This window comes from Cyprinodon tularosa, unplaced genomic scaffold, assembly GCF_016077235.1.
Source record: "Cyprinodon tularosa strain WSP-4 unplaced genomic scaffold, ASM1607723v1 ctg90, whole genome shotgun sequence".
NCBI lineage: Eukaryota > Metazoa > Chordata > Actinopteri > Cyprinodontiformes > Cyprinodontidae > Cyprinodon > Cyprinodon tularosa.
Window position 1 is genome coordinate 2,482,678 of NW_024039674.1, and position 16,397 is coordinate 2,499,074.

A 16,397-nucleotide genomic window follows, 5' to 3' on the forward strand; every position below is an offset into this window, starting at 1 on the left:
AAAGCAGGAATATTAGAATAACCAAATTTGAATGAGTTCTAGCAGCTCCAACAAGAGGAGCTAAAGAGAAAAGTCCAGAGAAAATACTAAATAAGATCAAACTTGGAACCTAATTCTGTGTTTTTAAGGCACTGAAGCAAAGCAATTCTTTAGTCCCAGAATTATAATATGAACATCCATGATTAGTGGAAGAACAGCAGGACTGAAATCTCATCACAAAAACAGAAATACTGACTTATATTAAAAGAATATATTTGGTTTTCTAAAACTAGATGTTTTCTTCTCATGTTTGTAATTCCTTTATATTTTTTTAAGAAATTCCAAATGATCTTTAAATCCAAACAATAAAATCATTTCAGTTTATTCGATTCATTTTGCTTTAATGTTCATACAGAGCTGATCATCAGCATCCATAATAACATAATGCCATTAAGTCATTATCCAAATGACAGAGAGGCCCTAATCTGTGGCTGAAAGGATGAAATTAGAGTGATTTTTGATCTCATGATGTTGATTAGTTCTGCTGTCATATGAACGGAGGTTAAAATGGTCCCTCGGTTATTTTGCTGATCTTTAACTGATGCTCCAGTCTTTCATACAGATTTGTCACCTGATGCTGCAGATTTCAGTAACTGATTCTCTGCTTGCTGTAACAGATTTAAACATTTCAGAAGTATTCACACCCAGTGAGCTTCTCACATTTTGTCACGTTACAACCATGAGCTTCACTGTAACGGTCCAACATGAGGTGGCAGACAACTGTGGTCAGCACCCCGTTAAAAAACTGTGCAGCTACCAATCTTCTGAGCCCCCAAAACATAAACCAGCTGATTGTCATTTAACAAAGACCAAGGAACCCAGCAAAAACATCAGAAAATAAGTTTTGGTTTAGTTTAAAGCAGGAATTGGTTCCAAAACAATCTCCCAAACTTTGTATATCTCCTATGAGCTCCATTTAATCCATCATCTGAACATGGAGACTATGGACCAGCCGCAGAGCTACCGAGCCATGGTCAGGCTGGATAAACAGATCATTATAAAGCAGCCAAGAGGACCATGGTGACTCTGGAGGAGCTGCAGAGATCGACAGCTCAGGTGGGAGGATCTGATGACAGGACAACTACTATCGCTGGACTCCATAGATCTGATCAGGAGACAGAGCAGATCTGTGGAAAAAGACCAAAAAATGTACTTTTTATAAAAGTTCTAAATATTGTTTGGTGAAAATTTATCAGCATAAATCACAATTTTCCATGATGAAACATGGTGGTGGCAGCATCATGCTCTGGGACAAAAAAAGCAGGTCAGAGTTGATGAAGAAGAATGAGGCTTACTCTAAGAAATTAATTGAAGGCCACCTATTGGATGCTCCTAATGACCCTAACAGCCAGGTTCATAGATTCATTGGTTAAATTGGTCTAGTCAAAGTCTTTTTCCCTTTAAAGGATTTTTCCCTTTAACTTCAGCAGAGTAAATATACATCTATAATCAAATAGGTTAAAGTTTCATGGTTTTAATGTGACAAAATGTAAAAAGTTGTATAAATACTTTCTCAGGGTTCTGCAGGCGCGGAAAAAAGGCAGATGACATTTCAGCTGTGGGTTCATCCTAGAACCTTTGTCTATTGCTGTAGAAAACGGACCTGGATTATGTTGATGATGCAGGATCTGTTGACATTTTCTACACATTTAAAAAAGCATCAATAAAGGCAGCGGGGAGAAAACCAGCAGCATGGTGGTCCAGTGATTGTAAGTCATTGTTATCTGTGTAATAATGGCACTAAAACAATATAACAGACCCCCCCCTCCCCTTCCCTTCAGGAAATAAGCTACAAAACATGGTAGGCACTGTGAACATCAAACACTTGAACTACAAACTGAATCTGCTTGATATGATGGAGAACAGTCCAGCTCTGTCCAGCTGCTCTTCATAAAGAGCCTTTTGGTCTCTGAAGAAGGAATAAAGTTCTGGATGTCTGGGCCGGTCCACAGGCTTGTGTGTCTAGAGTCATTTATCTGCTGTCTGACAGGTCGACGCACAACAAGGTTCAAATAAATCTCCACAACTTGACCTCATTTATCTCCATCTCCTGTCTGAGGCTTTTATCTGGGAGGTTTCCCAGTTCCAGTGAACGTCCCTGAACATCCTCAGAGTGTCTCCGTACACAGACACCATCATCCAGTCCGTTTCCAGTCAGAGGCTCAAAGGTCACCGCTCTGCGGTTCCGGTCTGCTTTCCTGTGTGTGGCTGCGGCCCAATCTAGGGAAGCGAGATGAAGTTCTGGATCGGGGCGTCTTGGATCCGCCCTCGCTGCCCTGGGGGGTGTCTCTGGAAAACACAGAGGGAAGGAATAATCAAACCCAAACAATCCAGACGAACTGCTGATTGGTAGTTTGTGGCAAACAGGTAACACATCCTTTGGTAACTCACTGGATTTTCTACCTGCCTGTCATTTTGGAATCAGTATCCATGGTAACACCTTCCATCGTTTCCTGATAAATTTTTTAGTTTACACCAAATACTTTTGTTTGCAATGTGGAAGCATATTTTTCCTTGGCCTATTTGTGAGAAAATATTTTTAGTGTTCCTTTCCTCTGCCTAAATAGGGGTGATTGTTTAGAAGTCTTGTACCAGTCTGAACGCTGGAGTTAGGTTATGGAGTTAAGATTAGGGATGACAGATAGCAGTTTCCTCCCTACTCTAGACAAGGGTGAAGGGAGGGTCATGAGCGATGAGAATGAGTTCACACAGCTTCCTTCATGCCGTGAACGGGAGACCTGCTTTGAGTGTTTATCTGGCTAAAATTCATGTCCTTGATGAATTGCTTTTTCTTGGGAATAACCAAATGTTCAATGGTGAGAAAGTTCTTTATGCAGGGGGTGGGTTGGTTCTCCTGGGGGGAGTGTGTGTGTGTCATTTTGTAAGGTATAAATGTATTTCATGAATTGCTTCAGTCTGAGGACGTTAAACAAATTTGAACATTATTTCTTGCAAGAAATGCCTCAGCTTCCCAACTCCACAACAATTCTTTCAAAGCCCAAACTTGTGATGCCACACCCAAGGTAATTTAATTCACACCTTAACTATTTGCTCAGCTTTTATTTATTTATCCTCCTACCAATAGAATTCAACAGTTCTAAAGTTTTGTTTTTCAGTTAAATATAAGTACAAGAAAAATAAGAAGAGGAAAAAGGAGAAAAGGAGAAGCAGCTGTTCTGCTTCCATCCGGGGTGACAGATGCAGTGCAGCTGGTTTACCGCACAGCACATCCATAGGTCAGCATATTCTCCATTGTTTGGTGGTCACAGATGGGCTTCCATATGGCGTAAAAATCGAATCTCAATTTTTATTTTTTTCATTTTGTTTTCCAAGTCTACAAGATAAAAACGAAAATGGCATACAATGCTTTCAAAAATGAGCTTTTATTTCAATCTTTCCCTCTTGGAGGTGACCTTAATTTAAAGGAAATTAAATTTCAAGCTGTGAAAAATGTTTTGAAACTATTACATTTCACAACAGACAATGAAAATATACCACACTAAATGTTTGCAGCTAAATCTTCATAAGTCAAAAATTCAACTAGTCAATAAAATCAATGAATCCCCCTGCTCTAGGTGAAACTTTTTTCTGCCTAAGTGGTGTGAGTTTGTTCCAGACACTGCTGAGCCATTGAACCAGTAATGGTGATGCTCACAGTCGACCTCTGGTCCTCTAGGACTTGCAGTCTAAGAAACAATACCTTAAGGAGTCCTAAATGTTTCCTGAGATAAAGACGGATAAAAAAAAAATGCAAGAAGGAAACATTTGCTGCATCTTTCAGCTTCTAATTCAGGTAAGTTCATTCCTCCAATCCTGAAGCAAGTGAAATTAGTTTTTAGATCAGAGCTCTGAGTGGGCATAAAGGTGAATCATTTGCCTCTGATGTATCCGAGGGCACGCAAAAGACTTCAAATGAACCACAAAATCCTTTCTCTCAGCAGCAAACAAAACCAGTCTTTGTCTGCTGCTAATTGAACAAGGTTTTAATATCATTTGTAAATAGTCTTTTTTTGCAGTTTTTTTTCAGAACATTTTTCAGTTCATCCTCCTTAGTTACATTTGATTTGATCCAAGGATGCATTTTCTAAATAACAAACCTGTATTTTCTCTTCTGTCTTAAACTTTCTCTTTATTTGCTGTTGAAAATGCCTGAATTTCTTACATTTCTTAGACTATTCTGAAAGGAATGGTTTCGTAAATCTTTTATTTCTCTTATAAAGAGCAAATCGGACAATTTCTCCTTGAAGGTGTGAATATTGAGCATGATTTCAGGTTTTTGTTTCAAAATGCCTATTATGTAAATAATATTTATTTCAGCTTAAACTGAACCGGTTACATGAATGTTAAGAATTGTGTAATCATCGCCTCTGTAAGAGTCACACGGATTCAGATTGAAGCTAATGTTTTTCCCATGATGATCTGTACTTTTCCCATTACTCTGAGAGGAACTAATTTCATCCACTCGATGACATCATTGCCCCGGTTACCAGGACAACCGGCTTGAAAACATGTGGATGGCTGATCACCGAGGGTGATAGCGATGAGGGTGAGCGAGAGGCGCTGGTCAAAAGGAGAGAAATAAAAGGCAGAGGAGAGACAGAAGGTCTGGAATTAAACAGCGTCTCTGTTGACAGTCGTCCTGCGTTCATCCCAAACCTGGAAATGTTTGCCTGCTGCCAGTGATGAAGGAACACTCCCACAACACACCCTGAGCCAAAGTGATTCTCTAACAAAGAAAAAAATAATGTTAAGACAGCAAAGAGGTGCCAAAGTAGTAGGTGCCTTAAATGACCCACGTGGTCTGCTAGAGTTACTATTGAGACTAGCTGGGACATCTGGGCCTGTTCCCTGCTGGGGATTATTCCCACTCTGACAATTTGACTGAAAATAAAACGCTGCTGTCCGATTTGGCTGAATTTGCAGACATTTGAGACGCATATTTGCCAAGGAAGCAGCAGAGCGAGAGCTCAAAGATACTCTGTTGAGCTAAATCGACCGAAAATATATTCAGCTGCTAAATTTATGGGACGTTGCATTTGTGTGTGTGTTTGTGTGTGTGTGTGTGGAGGTCGATTATTAGAGTGAACCTAAACCCTTTTCCTTTGGCTCAAACTCATCAGTACCAGAAGTGCCACTTATTCCCCCATCAGGTCGGCACCAGGCTGGTTCAATTACGCCTGTTCACATGCAGGCGGACTGTTTGGATTTGCAAAGGTTTGCCAAACACAGATGCAGTAGGGAGTTATATCAGCAAAACTCCTACTAAATTGAGGGCAGCCTGCAGAGAAGAAACTGCAAGCTACCTTGTTTATTCATATCAAACTGGGTAAATGTGGCAAATTAATTGAGCTTATAGATTTTGTTCTGGCTCTCAGTGTGCGTTTTTCCCCCGTTTGGACATAATATTGATTTGTGCAGGATAATAACTTTCCGCAGCACTGTTGGAATATTAATAATCTGAATGCTCAGGAACCTAATTAGAGTAAACAGCTACTCAAATGCATGCATGCATCAAGATGATTGTCTAACAGGAAAAAAAGGAGAGCAGTAAACGGTTGGATCTTAATAAGCTACTTTCTTTTTCTTGCCGTCAAACCCACAAACACAGATAAATAGTTTCAGGGCTAAACTATAATATTTTACACCATTCCTCACAGGTCGGACATTTACAAATAGTTCCTTGAGATAAAAGTCTGCTAAACTTTTCGTTTTTCTCAGGTTGCAGGTCAATAAGAGCCCAGACTGGGTGCTTTGTCTTCTGAGTAAACCGTACCAGTGGTCAGGTGGAGCTGCATACTAAGTGTGGGGAGAGGAGTGATAGCATCGCTGCTCCGTAGAGGTGAGGTGAACTCCAGCATGAAACTTGTAAGGCAAAATGAGATTCCTTATTCTAAAAGTCTAGCTGTTGAGCTCAGTGCATACAAATCATCTACTTGAGTTAAGATGCAATCTGCACTTCAAATCAAACAAGATCTGTGTCAAAAATGACTGCTTTGTTTGTGCAGCAACAACACACATTTTTGCTTGTTTTGATTTAGTAATTGATGAAAGTTTAAAAGTCAAAAGGCAAACCAGCGGATACCTTTAACTCGGACTGGAAGTTTAGCATTTTTTTTTCTCTTGTGATGCATTGCTCGTTCTTTTTTCCTTTATTCTGCTTTCTATTATGTTGATGTTATGCACAGCACTTTGGTCACTGTGTGTTGGAAAGGTCTATGTGAATGAAAGTTTAAATAAGCACATGGTATGTAGCAGGGGTCAGCAATCCGCTGCTCTTTGATTCCCCCTTGCGGCTCCCCGGAGCTCTTTCAAAAATGTATGAAAATGGAAAAAGATGGATTTTATTTGTTTGTTTCAATATGATGTGCAGGAGCTCAAACAAACATTCATTATGTTTCCAATGGTGCATATTAAATAAATTTTAACAGTAAATGTCAACATCTTCGTCAACGAAGATTTGCATCATAGCCTGCAACACACGTTTCAGTGCGATACGGCGCCAGGCAGGTGGCTGTTGTAAAAAAACTGGCGGGTTAGTAATTGGTCAGGGAAAAAAATTTATATACCTGATGAGAAAAGAGGATTTCAAAGAAGAATGGACTGAATCATTTACTGTCATTACAAATGCAGAAAGATTGCCTGCATGTTTGCTTTGTAATGAGAAGTTGTCAAATGACAAAAAGAGTAATCAACAGTGGTGTCAAAAGTCCACACATTTGTTACTTAAGTAGAAGTATAGACCCTGAAGTGGACAAACACTCTGGTAAAAGTTGAAGTATCAACTTGACCTTTTTACTCAAGTAAAGTGAAAAAGCATGTTCTCCAAAAACTACTAAAAGTATAAAAGTATAAAGTAAACTTTAACAAAAACCAGCCAGATGCCACTATATGAATTGAAAGCTAAATTTTTCTTTGAGACAGGGCCAAGGATGAGGGAGGTTTTGTTGGTCTCCATCTCCAGATACGCTCTCGCCTGTGTCCGACCTTTCAGACATTTCGACGTCTTTTTCTGTGGCAAAAGTATTGCAATTACGAAACTTTGCATTTTAAAGTTTAGCAGAATATGAAAATAGTTTTGTGTTCATTAGTAATAGAAATACAGCTAGTGTCAACAGCTTTGCTTTCCTCACATTAGGTATTTGAACTAGTCAAATGTGAGACAGGTTTTAATTTATGGGACAGCAGTGAAATATGCAGCCAGTTCCAGCACACATAGTGACATCTGGTCATTATACCTGGTTCTTAATATCATATTTCAAATCCTCCCACTTATGATAATACCTTCCAAGGTATGTCTTTCTAAAATCTCTTTGTAGCTCATCCACAGCGTAAAGCAAAACTCGATCAGACTCTCCCTGTCAGTGGTGTTGTTTTGTGTCTTCTTTCCTCTGTTTGAAAAGCTACGCTGTGTAGAAAGGCAAAAAAGCATTGAATGAGGGTTATATTTAAATTTAATAAGGCCAGGTAACCAATAACTGATGCTCTGAAAGTAAATACTGCAGCTTTCGCTCCATGATTCATCTGAGAGCTTTAATTATGAGGCAGGCAGTGTCATATTTGACCCCAGTAAAACATCCCAGCACTCATCTTATCTCAGCAGACAGCAGGTCACGCTGCTGTGCTCCAATTCATTTATCTTCTAACTTGAGCCCCAGAAGAAATTACTAATTATGAGCATTATGCAGAGCCCAACAATACAGCAAATTACATTATTATTATTATTATTAAAGAAGCAGCAGAGAGAGAACACAATGAAAAAAACAGCAATCCTCTTTTTTAAATTCTCTTATTCTTGTTTGGTGCCTGAGTATCTCCCTCCAAACACATCTTAATGTCCTTTTGTGTTACCATGGATACCATAGTCAGCAGCAATTATGTATATTTCCTCCTTCACGGGCCCTAGTATGAAACTGATTAGCCGCTTATCCTCGAAATTCATTGCAAAATCACATATCTACAACCTCATAGTGTTGTGTGGTTGGTGTGAGTCTTGTTCCACTCAGACGGCGCTTTTTTTTACTGCAGAGTTTAACACTGTTGCTCAGCTAATGGCACCAGAGTGCTTGAATATAAAAAAAAAAGACTGGGACTTTATGGTCGTATGCATCTGCAGGTCAAAATTTGGCAAATTTCTGAACTTTAAACTTGAAGTCAAAAAGCATTTAGAGGTTCAGAAAATGACATATGTGCTTAAATATACTCACAATGATTCATATTAACTGCAGATATAGCCTTGATGTAAAATTGCTTGCATTTAACTAATTTCATTTTTAAAAAGCAATAAAACAAACTTCTTTTATTAGACAATGACATACTGTAATAGGAGGCAAGTAAAAGCCCATAAAAGAGATAACTGTACTCTAATGATCTAAATTATTTAACATGCGTCCTAACCTGGGTCAAATTATCTGAACTAAATCATTAAAATCCCAGAAGAAACATACTATAAGTTTCTTTGTTGTTCAAATGCTGGAAAGCGAGAAAAAAAAAAAAAAAAAAGACTTTTTATTGATTATAAAATAAGGGGATACATTATTCTTAATAAAATGCAAACAATGCAAAAACTAACTTATTGGTGCAGGTAAAATATTTTTTAATCTACATTTATTATGGTTCAAACTGAATATTAGCGTTTTTAACACTTATTAAAAAAGCAAAAAAAAACTTCTAATCAGGTATTTGAATTCAAACAATGGGATCGGTTCAGAAAGCTTAAAAAAAAAAAACTGCAGCATCTGGACCCAAAATGCATAAGTTATGCTATGTTAAATTAAGCAAAATAAAAAACAGAGATATTATATAGCTCTATATTTGACTTTATTACCGCACGTGTGACTTTTAGGACAGAGGCGAAGCGCGTTCAATGAAAGCACTGCTGCATTTATGGTGGGGTCTCCAGAGGGAAGATGACATTCCAGGCAGACAGTGTGGCAGATCACGTCCGCTGACTGATCCCAGCAAGTGGAAACAGATGTGAATATTGACAGAAAATGACTGAAACCTTTCATTTTCAGATGCAGCCCACTCAGCAGGTGGATGCTCTGCAAGCATGGCTGTGTGTGAGAGTTATTATTCATTAGTAAACTTAGAAGTTTCCCTTTTAGAGCTATGACACTAATCCTTTCTGTGTATCTAAAACGAGCTGCTAGCACAGCAGCTGACAGCTAATTCTTTGTGAATATATGATAGATTACACTGGATAATACAAGATAAAGCCACCTAAACTGGCAGCCAGTTATATTTAACATGTTTTTGGATTTGAAATCCACTGTTAAACCTTTAGAAAGCTACAGATTCTGTTTTTACCTTTCTTTTTCAGGCAATACTGACCTGTTTAAGTACAGAGTTTTAAAATTATGAAATGATTTATTGCTTAAACAACAGCTGCAGTCATGAGTGTCTAACATCCTTGTGGAACACTTTTGACCTACTCTGCTTTGCCTCTTTGGTTAAACTCAAACACATTTGAGAGTTTCAAGCATTATTGACCTGCTTAAGGTACATTAAAATTAGTAGGGACTTTGATTAGGCCATTCTTGTTTTATTTTTGAAACCGTTTACATGTGATTCTAATGGTTTGTTTTGGATCGCTATCCAGCTTCATAGCTATATTAGTCCTAAGAATAAGGTCAGAAACTGCACTGCAAAAACAATCTACAATTGAGCAAAAATGTCTTAAATTAAGTGTATTTACCATTAATTTGAGACTCTTACTCTTAAAATAATATAACTAGATAATATGCATATAAAAATAAGACAAGGCAATTGTTTTTTTTTATTTTAAATGTAAATTTTCTTGTTCCATTTGCAAAGTTTCTCACTTACCTCCTCAATTCAAGAAAAAAAATGCACTTATTGTAAGAAAAAATTACTTACTTAGATTTCCAATTCTTTGGAAAGATGTTTTTCCTCAGGATATTTTGCTAGAGAAGACCTAACCTGACATCATGCACAATACAAACCAGTTTAAGCTAAGTTTTTATGATGACATATTGAAGCATTTTACCTGAAGCATTTAAAGATATGTGGAGGATTTTCCGGATTTTTTTTTATAAGACCTGCCTTCTCCACTTTAAGAAAATTCACATGCACAACCCTGTACCCGCTCCCGAGAGGGAAGGCCTATTAAACATGTGTGAGTGTGCACAAGCCAATTTCTCCTCATGCACGCCCTGTTTACAAGTTGCTGTTCTCATGGCTCATACAAGCTTACTATGTCCGAACATCCGCCCTAAACCCTTAATCCCTCAATAGAGCGGGAACTATATAGTGGACTTTATAGCGAACTCTGTTAACTGACTATTCAAACAGATGATCACTGCACCGCGCGGTGCCTACACCATATTTGTTATTATTCGCCGCTGTCGGGTAGCAGCAGCTTATTGTTACAGCGGGCCGCTGTGACAGCAAATCCCATAATGCTTTGCGAGGAGAGCTCTACACGTAAAGCATTCCGAGATATATCTGCCGCTTCTGAGACCTTTTTTTTCATTCTCATACTGTACACTACGTGGACACTTTTTCTCGTACAACTTTCAGTCATTTTCAAATAACCGCGGTGAGAAAGGTGAGCTTCAATGAAACTGTAGCTCACCACAGATGTGCGGCCGAAAGTGTGCACGTGCAGAAAAAGATTGCTAACAGGGCGAGCACGTAGGTCGGCCTTACGTAAACACATCACCAGAATGATTGAAAATGAGGAGGTCCACTAATTTACATGATCCACCAGGAAATAAAAGATTGTCCTCTACACCTTTAATGAGGCAGTCAGCCTGATCAGCAACCCTAAAGGCAAAGGGTAGTTTTTCGTTCTACATCAGGAAAGTTATTTAAAAACAGAAACGGCATAATCAACATTAAAGCCCATGCTTTCCACACACAGAGGAAGAATAATAAGGGACAGGATCAGGCTGGCTGTGAGCGAAGTTGTGTCTGAGGTCTTTTCCAGTCACAAATAGCGGGTGAGAGAACACAGTGCATAAAAACTGGAGGATAATAAAAAATGAATAATTTTTTATTACATGAATGATCAGGCTCTGTATAATTATTTGCCATCCCAACATTGCCTTTGATGCAGTTTATTTCTACAAACGTTCGTAATCAATCAAGCAATGCAAGCATTTTCCAAGCAAAGCATAAGTAAACACTGTAATTATGACAACAAGAAAGAATTGTTTATTACCTTCATAGAAATGAACGGCCGGTAGCTGCCGTTGATTACTGTCATGTTCAGCTGCTTACAGCAGACTTGTTCATGCTTTAAGACTTCTTTTTTGGTTTTTGGAATATAACAAACTGTCTTACTGCAGGGTGAGCATATCCGACTTTCATGTTCTTCACTAGCCTTTAGCCTTTTATTAAAGGACTTTTATTTTTTATGAAATTACCATTTCCGCCATGCCTTCCTAATCTTCTGAAAGTTGTCAGAGGCACAGCTGCTTCTGCAAGGGAAGGGCGTTTCACTTCGGGAAAAATTGCAAATTTCACATTGGTCAGTTGCTGATAAGTCTCCAGGATATATTGACAGGTGGAGACTCTTTATTTAAGGGCTCCTTTAATTTCAGGAAGCCATCCAGGTTCTACGAAGCAAAGTAGGCACTCCCAGACTATTGCACACCAACACCAAGTTTGACTGTTGGTAGGATGTTCTGTTTCTGAAGACTGTTTTGTTGTAATTAGTTGTCTTTCACTAAAAATATTCCCAGACATTTTGAATATAATCAGGATTTTATTTTATTTTTTTGGTAAACCTGAGCCTGCCTTTTTTTTCTATGGGTTGTGGAGTTGAACCTTTCCCATGGAGACCATTTCTATTCAGTCTCTCTTTCTTGTAGCAGAAACCTGACCTCTGACCTAAGGCAGTGAGGCCTATAAAGCTTTCATTGTAGTTCTAGGTTCCTCTAGGACTTCCTGGATGAGTCGCTAATGAGCTCTTGGATTAATTATGGAAGACCACCCTCTTCCAGGAAGGTTCCCTGTTGTCCAAAACATAAAACATTTTCTATAGCCCTTTCAAAAAGGTTTATTCTAACCTGTACTTGGATTTCTTTTGATTAAAGAAATGTTGCTTTTGAGATCTTTCAGCCTACTTCATCTTCTCTGACAGGTCATTGACTGATATGCATGGTCTAACAAAGGTGCAATTACTTTTAAGCAAGGTTAAGCTGGTTGGAAATATTTTTTTATGTATTTACACAGATTTTATTAGTCTGATACAAAAAAAACAAAAAACATTTGTATATTACAAATCTGTAAGCACATATGCAAGGTAAAATCCAAAAGCGTCCATTTAAATGCTCTTTGCTGACGTTACCTCACTGATCCTGTTCCTAAATCTGTCATAAATACATAGATGCTCAACACTTGCATCTCTGGGAAGCCGTGAGTTGAGATATTTAACCTAACGTTATCTAAGATGAGAACACGGCGATACGTGCACGCATAAAGGCCGACAGCATGTGTCAAACAAGCCAGTTTTTGTCCACTTACTGACAGAAAGGCAGCAGAGACAGCAGGGTTTCTTTATTGGGGCGGGCTGTGAACTCCGGCAGTGCCTGGATCAGTTTGTTCATCACCATGCGGAGGTAGCCCTGCAGCTGCTTCCTCCGTTCCTCCACAAACTTGGCATCCTGCAGACAAAAGAAGATGAACATAAGAAGAGGGAGGGAGGAAGATTTTGCAAGAAATGCACTCATCTACATCTGTAGAATCTAAAAACATGTCTGCTCATAGAAAATCCACACTGAGCTGTTGTGGAGGACTAAACGTATATCTCTGCTGTTGCTGATGTGCATTTATCAGACCCACTTTCACTGAGCCCCTCTGGAGGCAGAGGCGAGGAGCCACATGGCCAGAGTTAGCATGGCTAATCAGCATCCAGCTCGGCTTAGAACAAAGCCTGGGCAATCCTCCCTGTTACTCCCAGGGGGCTAGGATTGGAGCGCAGCATTGGTGGGGAAGCCAACAACCTGTTTTAAAAATACTACTCTGCTTTTGATCTGCGATGCAGGTGAATCCAATTGGTTCTCCCCCTAAAATACAGCAGCTATTGCACAGATTATTCTGCATCAGAAGAAATAGAAATTTGTATTAACGGAGCTGGATAACAGGTTAATAAGGACACACTTGATTTTAAAAGAATAAAGACCCAAAGTAAAAACCATTTTAACAGCAGAGGGTGTATATTCATTAGTAAGCAAGTGCAAGAATCCATGGAGACATTTCACCTATCTATTCATAGTTAAACTGCTTGGATTTGATTCTCACATCAATCTAAAATGGACATAAGGATGAAGAATGCTTCTAAAAGCATAAACTTACAGAAAACAGCTCTATAGGAAAAGTTTGTCAAATGTTTTTAGACATAAAGTGATACAGAGTGAATACGAAGCTGGTAGTCACATGGTTCTGGTTGAGATGATCTTCTTCCTCCTGCTGATGGGAATTAAATCCTTAGCTTGTTTCCATAGAAAGTACCCCTGGTTACTGCCTCTGCGTTCCTCCTCTATGTCTCTTTTCCATTGAAAGAAACGTGTTTCATCAAAAACTGATTTATAAGTGCTCAGACCAGATCTGCATTTGTTTTTTTGTTTATTAAATGCATCGGGGGAATAAATACTTCACTAAAATTAAACTGAATTTACTTGCACAAGTTTCTCCCCATACCTTGCTGCTCCCTCAATCCAGAATCTGCTATGATTAAAGACCGATGGCTCTAGCTCTGCTGAAGGTCTCTTAACATTACAGGGGACCACTCTTGTTCTACTGGTGCCACCTCGTTGCTCAGTGTGACCGATTGATTCAAAGCCAGAGACTTGACAATGTTCAACCTAAAGGGCTTCCTCAGATAATGGCTTACTGATACATATGTGGACCAAAGTGTATGCAAATAAATGAATGCAAGTTAGTGCAACATAAACAAAACTGAAAAGACTACAGTATAAGGTTTTGACAGAAAATCCATGTCATGTATTGTAATTCCCAAGAGGCTCCATTCGATTTTATGTTTTATTCAAACATTTTATTTGTTTTTACTTATTTTTGAGGCTGTGAGAAAACTAAGCCTTCTTGAGATTTTTTTTTCCATCCAGCAGCAGAGCTATATCGGAGCTACTGTACCTCAGAGAGCTACAACAAACCTCCAACAGAAATAACTTCTGTGCTGCCTCGCCATCTAACCTTCACTGTTTCAGAGTAAACAAACAAACAAAACCATCATGTCATAGTTTTAAAGCTAGCATGGAAACCAACCAAATCAAATACGTAAATCTTTTTTTTTCACATTACACAAATTTTTTAAAACAAGAAATTACAAAAAGAAGAAACAATAAAGGTAAACATGAGGGTAAATGATAAAAAAGGAATAAGTAAATAAAGGCTATGGAGGACAAAGTGGATGAAAAGGAGCAGTGATGGAGCCGATTATATCCGGTTATCTCAAAATCGAAACCAAACCCAAGACCAGACCCTTCCAGATCAGGACAAAGTCTGCACCTCCAAGACAGAATCTTTAGAATTAACATATGCTTTGGGGCATTTTTTGTTTTGTTTAGTTTTACAGCATTAAATGCAAAATTAAAAAAATATCATTGTTAAACTAAATCTAATGCTTGGTATATAATAATTATCACGATAAACTAATAAGTTACTGCATGCATCAATACAGAATCTCTGAACTAAATTCATCAGTTTTCATTGCTTTTTATAGAAAAATGAAAAAACCTCAAATGGAATATTCATTATAAAAATGTGTCAAAAACAATATTACCTTTCAAAGTTTCTTATTGTTTAAACTGTCATTTTCGAAGTGATGACATCTTTTTTGCCTCTTAAACATCTAGTTATCATCACATCTCTCACATCGGCAAACTGTTGATTCATAAGATGGACAATTTTACAACTTGTGTTGTTTTTTCTTCCATTTTTCTTGTATTATTTTTGTTCTACAATGGTAAATGAAACATTTTTGAATCCGCAGACATTTTCGTTTGTTAGACTGCTCCTTGAAGGTTTGCTGAAAGCGGTCTGCACTGACACAAACGCCCTCTTTTGTTGAGGACCAAATTACATAATCAATTCTGGTGCTGTAAACATTGAAGTGCAGCCAGAATTGGCTGTAATTATCAATTACATTTTTTTTCCTTTTTTTTTTTTACCTGAGATGGCAGTATGCAGCCATGCTCTCATCACTTGTGTTGCTTTTGCTTTTAATTTACATTCCTTTTTTTTTGCTTGTTTACTTTGTGTGTATTTGCTGCAAAGATCAAAAGAAGTTACGTATATTTTTTTTAGAAAACCAACATTGATTTAAATCACCCTTGAGCAAACATTTCCAGGCATAAACCAAAACTGAGCCCAAGACGAAGGTAAAAACCAAGTCATAGACCCAGAAAAAACTGTCTAGAGCCTTCAATTCCTAAAAAGAACAAAGGCCAACGAGGACAGAAGAAACTAATTTCAGGATAAAATAATTATTCTTGTTTTTTTTAAATCAATTCCATGTTTTTCCAGTATTTGGATGCACTGATGCACTGAGTCCAGAAAAAGCTGCATACCAAAGGTGAAAACACAGTGAGAAGAATTTCTGCAAATGTCTTGTCCACCAACGGAGGCTATTAGAAGTATTCCTGAGCAGATTTATGCAACATCATTTCAAGTCTGTCCTCAATGGAGCCTGCAGAAAGTTAGTAAATGTCATGCAGCAATGAGCCCAGAGAGAACTTGAAATGTTCAAATTAGAAAAAATGAGATAAGAGGTTCAGTGCTGTTTAGAGTAGAGCTGAAGTACCCTGTTTAGGACAGTAGGAGTGGATAACTACACTCTGCCACATGCAGGGAGAAATAGTCAGGGTAGAAGTGGGTAAATTGGATACGGGTTTCATGCTGTGTCAACACAATAAGGGACACAGAGGAACGCTTTCACACATTTTGAGGCACTAATGAGACTAATGAAAGTTGTGACAGATTCTTCCTGCAGACAGAGAGGAGGGGTTAGGAGGCCAGGTGTTTGTCAGTGAAGATAATACTGGGACATATTTATACAGAGCAGGACTGAATAGATCCTCCAAGGAGCTTTCTGGGAACAAGTCCTTCTCCTGTATTACCTGCTGTATTAGCATTGTGATTCAATGGTGTCAGCTACATAAACCTCACTGGTCTACATATTGGTAAACAGAAAATACTGTTTAGATAGGTCAAGAAACAACTTAGTATTTTCCCCTCAGTAACATAAACAAAAACATAATTTGGAAACTGGTGTTCAAACATCTCTGTTGCGCTGGTTTAAAGAAATTAAATAAATTTAACCAAGTTAGCTTAAATAAAACCTGATGGGGAGGTGAGGCATTGGTAGAGGAATA

General features: G+C 38.2%; 1 protein-coding gene across 1 annotated transcript in view; it reads right to left on the bottom strand.

The window, feature by feature from the left end:
• Positions 1-330: 330 nt before the first annotated feature.
• snx29 (sorting nexin 29) overlaps positions 331-16,397 on the bottom strand; it is a 204,937-nt gene continuing 188,870 nt past the window's right edge. The window contains exons 20-21 of the mRNA XM_038274170.1: positions 12,529-12,668; positions 331-2,328 (exon numbers count right to left, since the gene is read on the bottom strand). Coding sequence (XP_038130098.1) covers positions 2,202-2,328; positions 12,529-12,668 — 267 coding nt within the window. The 3' untranslated portion in view covers positions 331-2,201. The remainder of the gene's footprint in view (positions 2,329-12,528; positions 12,669-16,397) is intronic.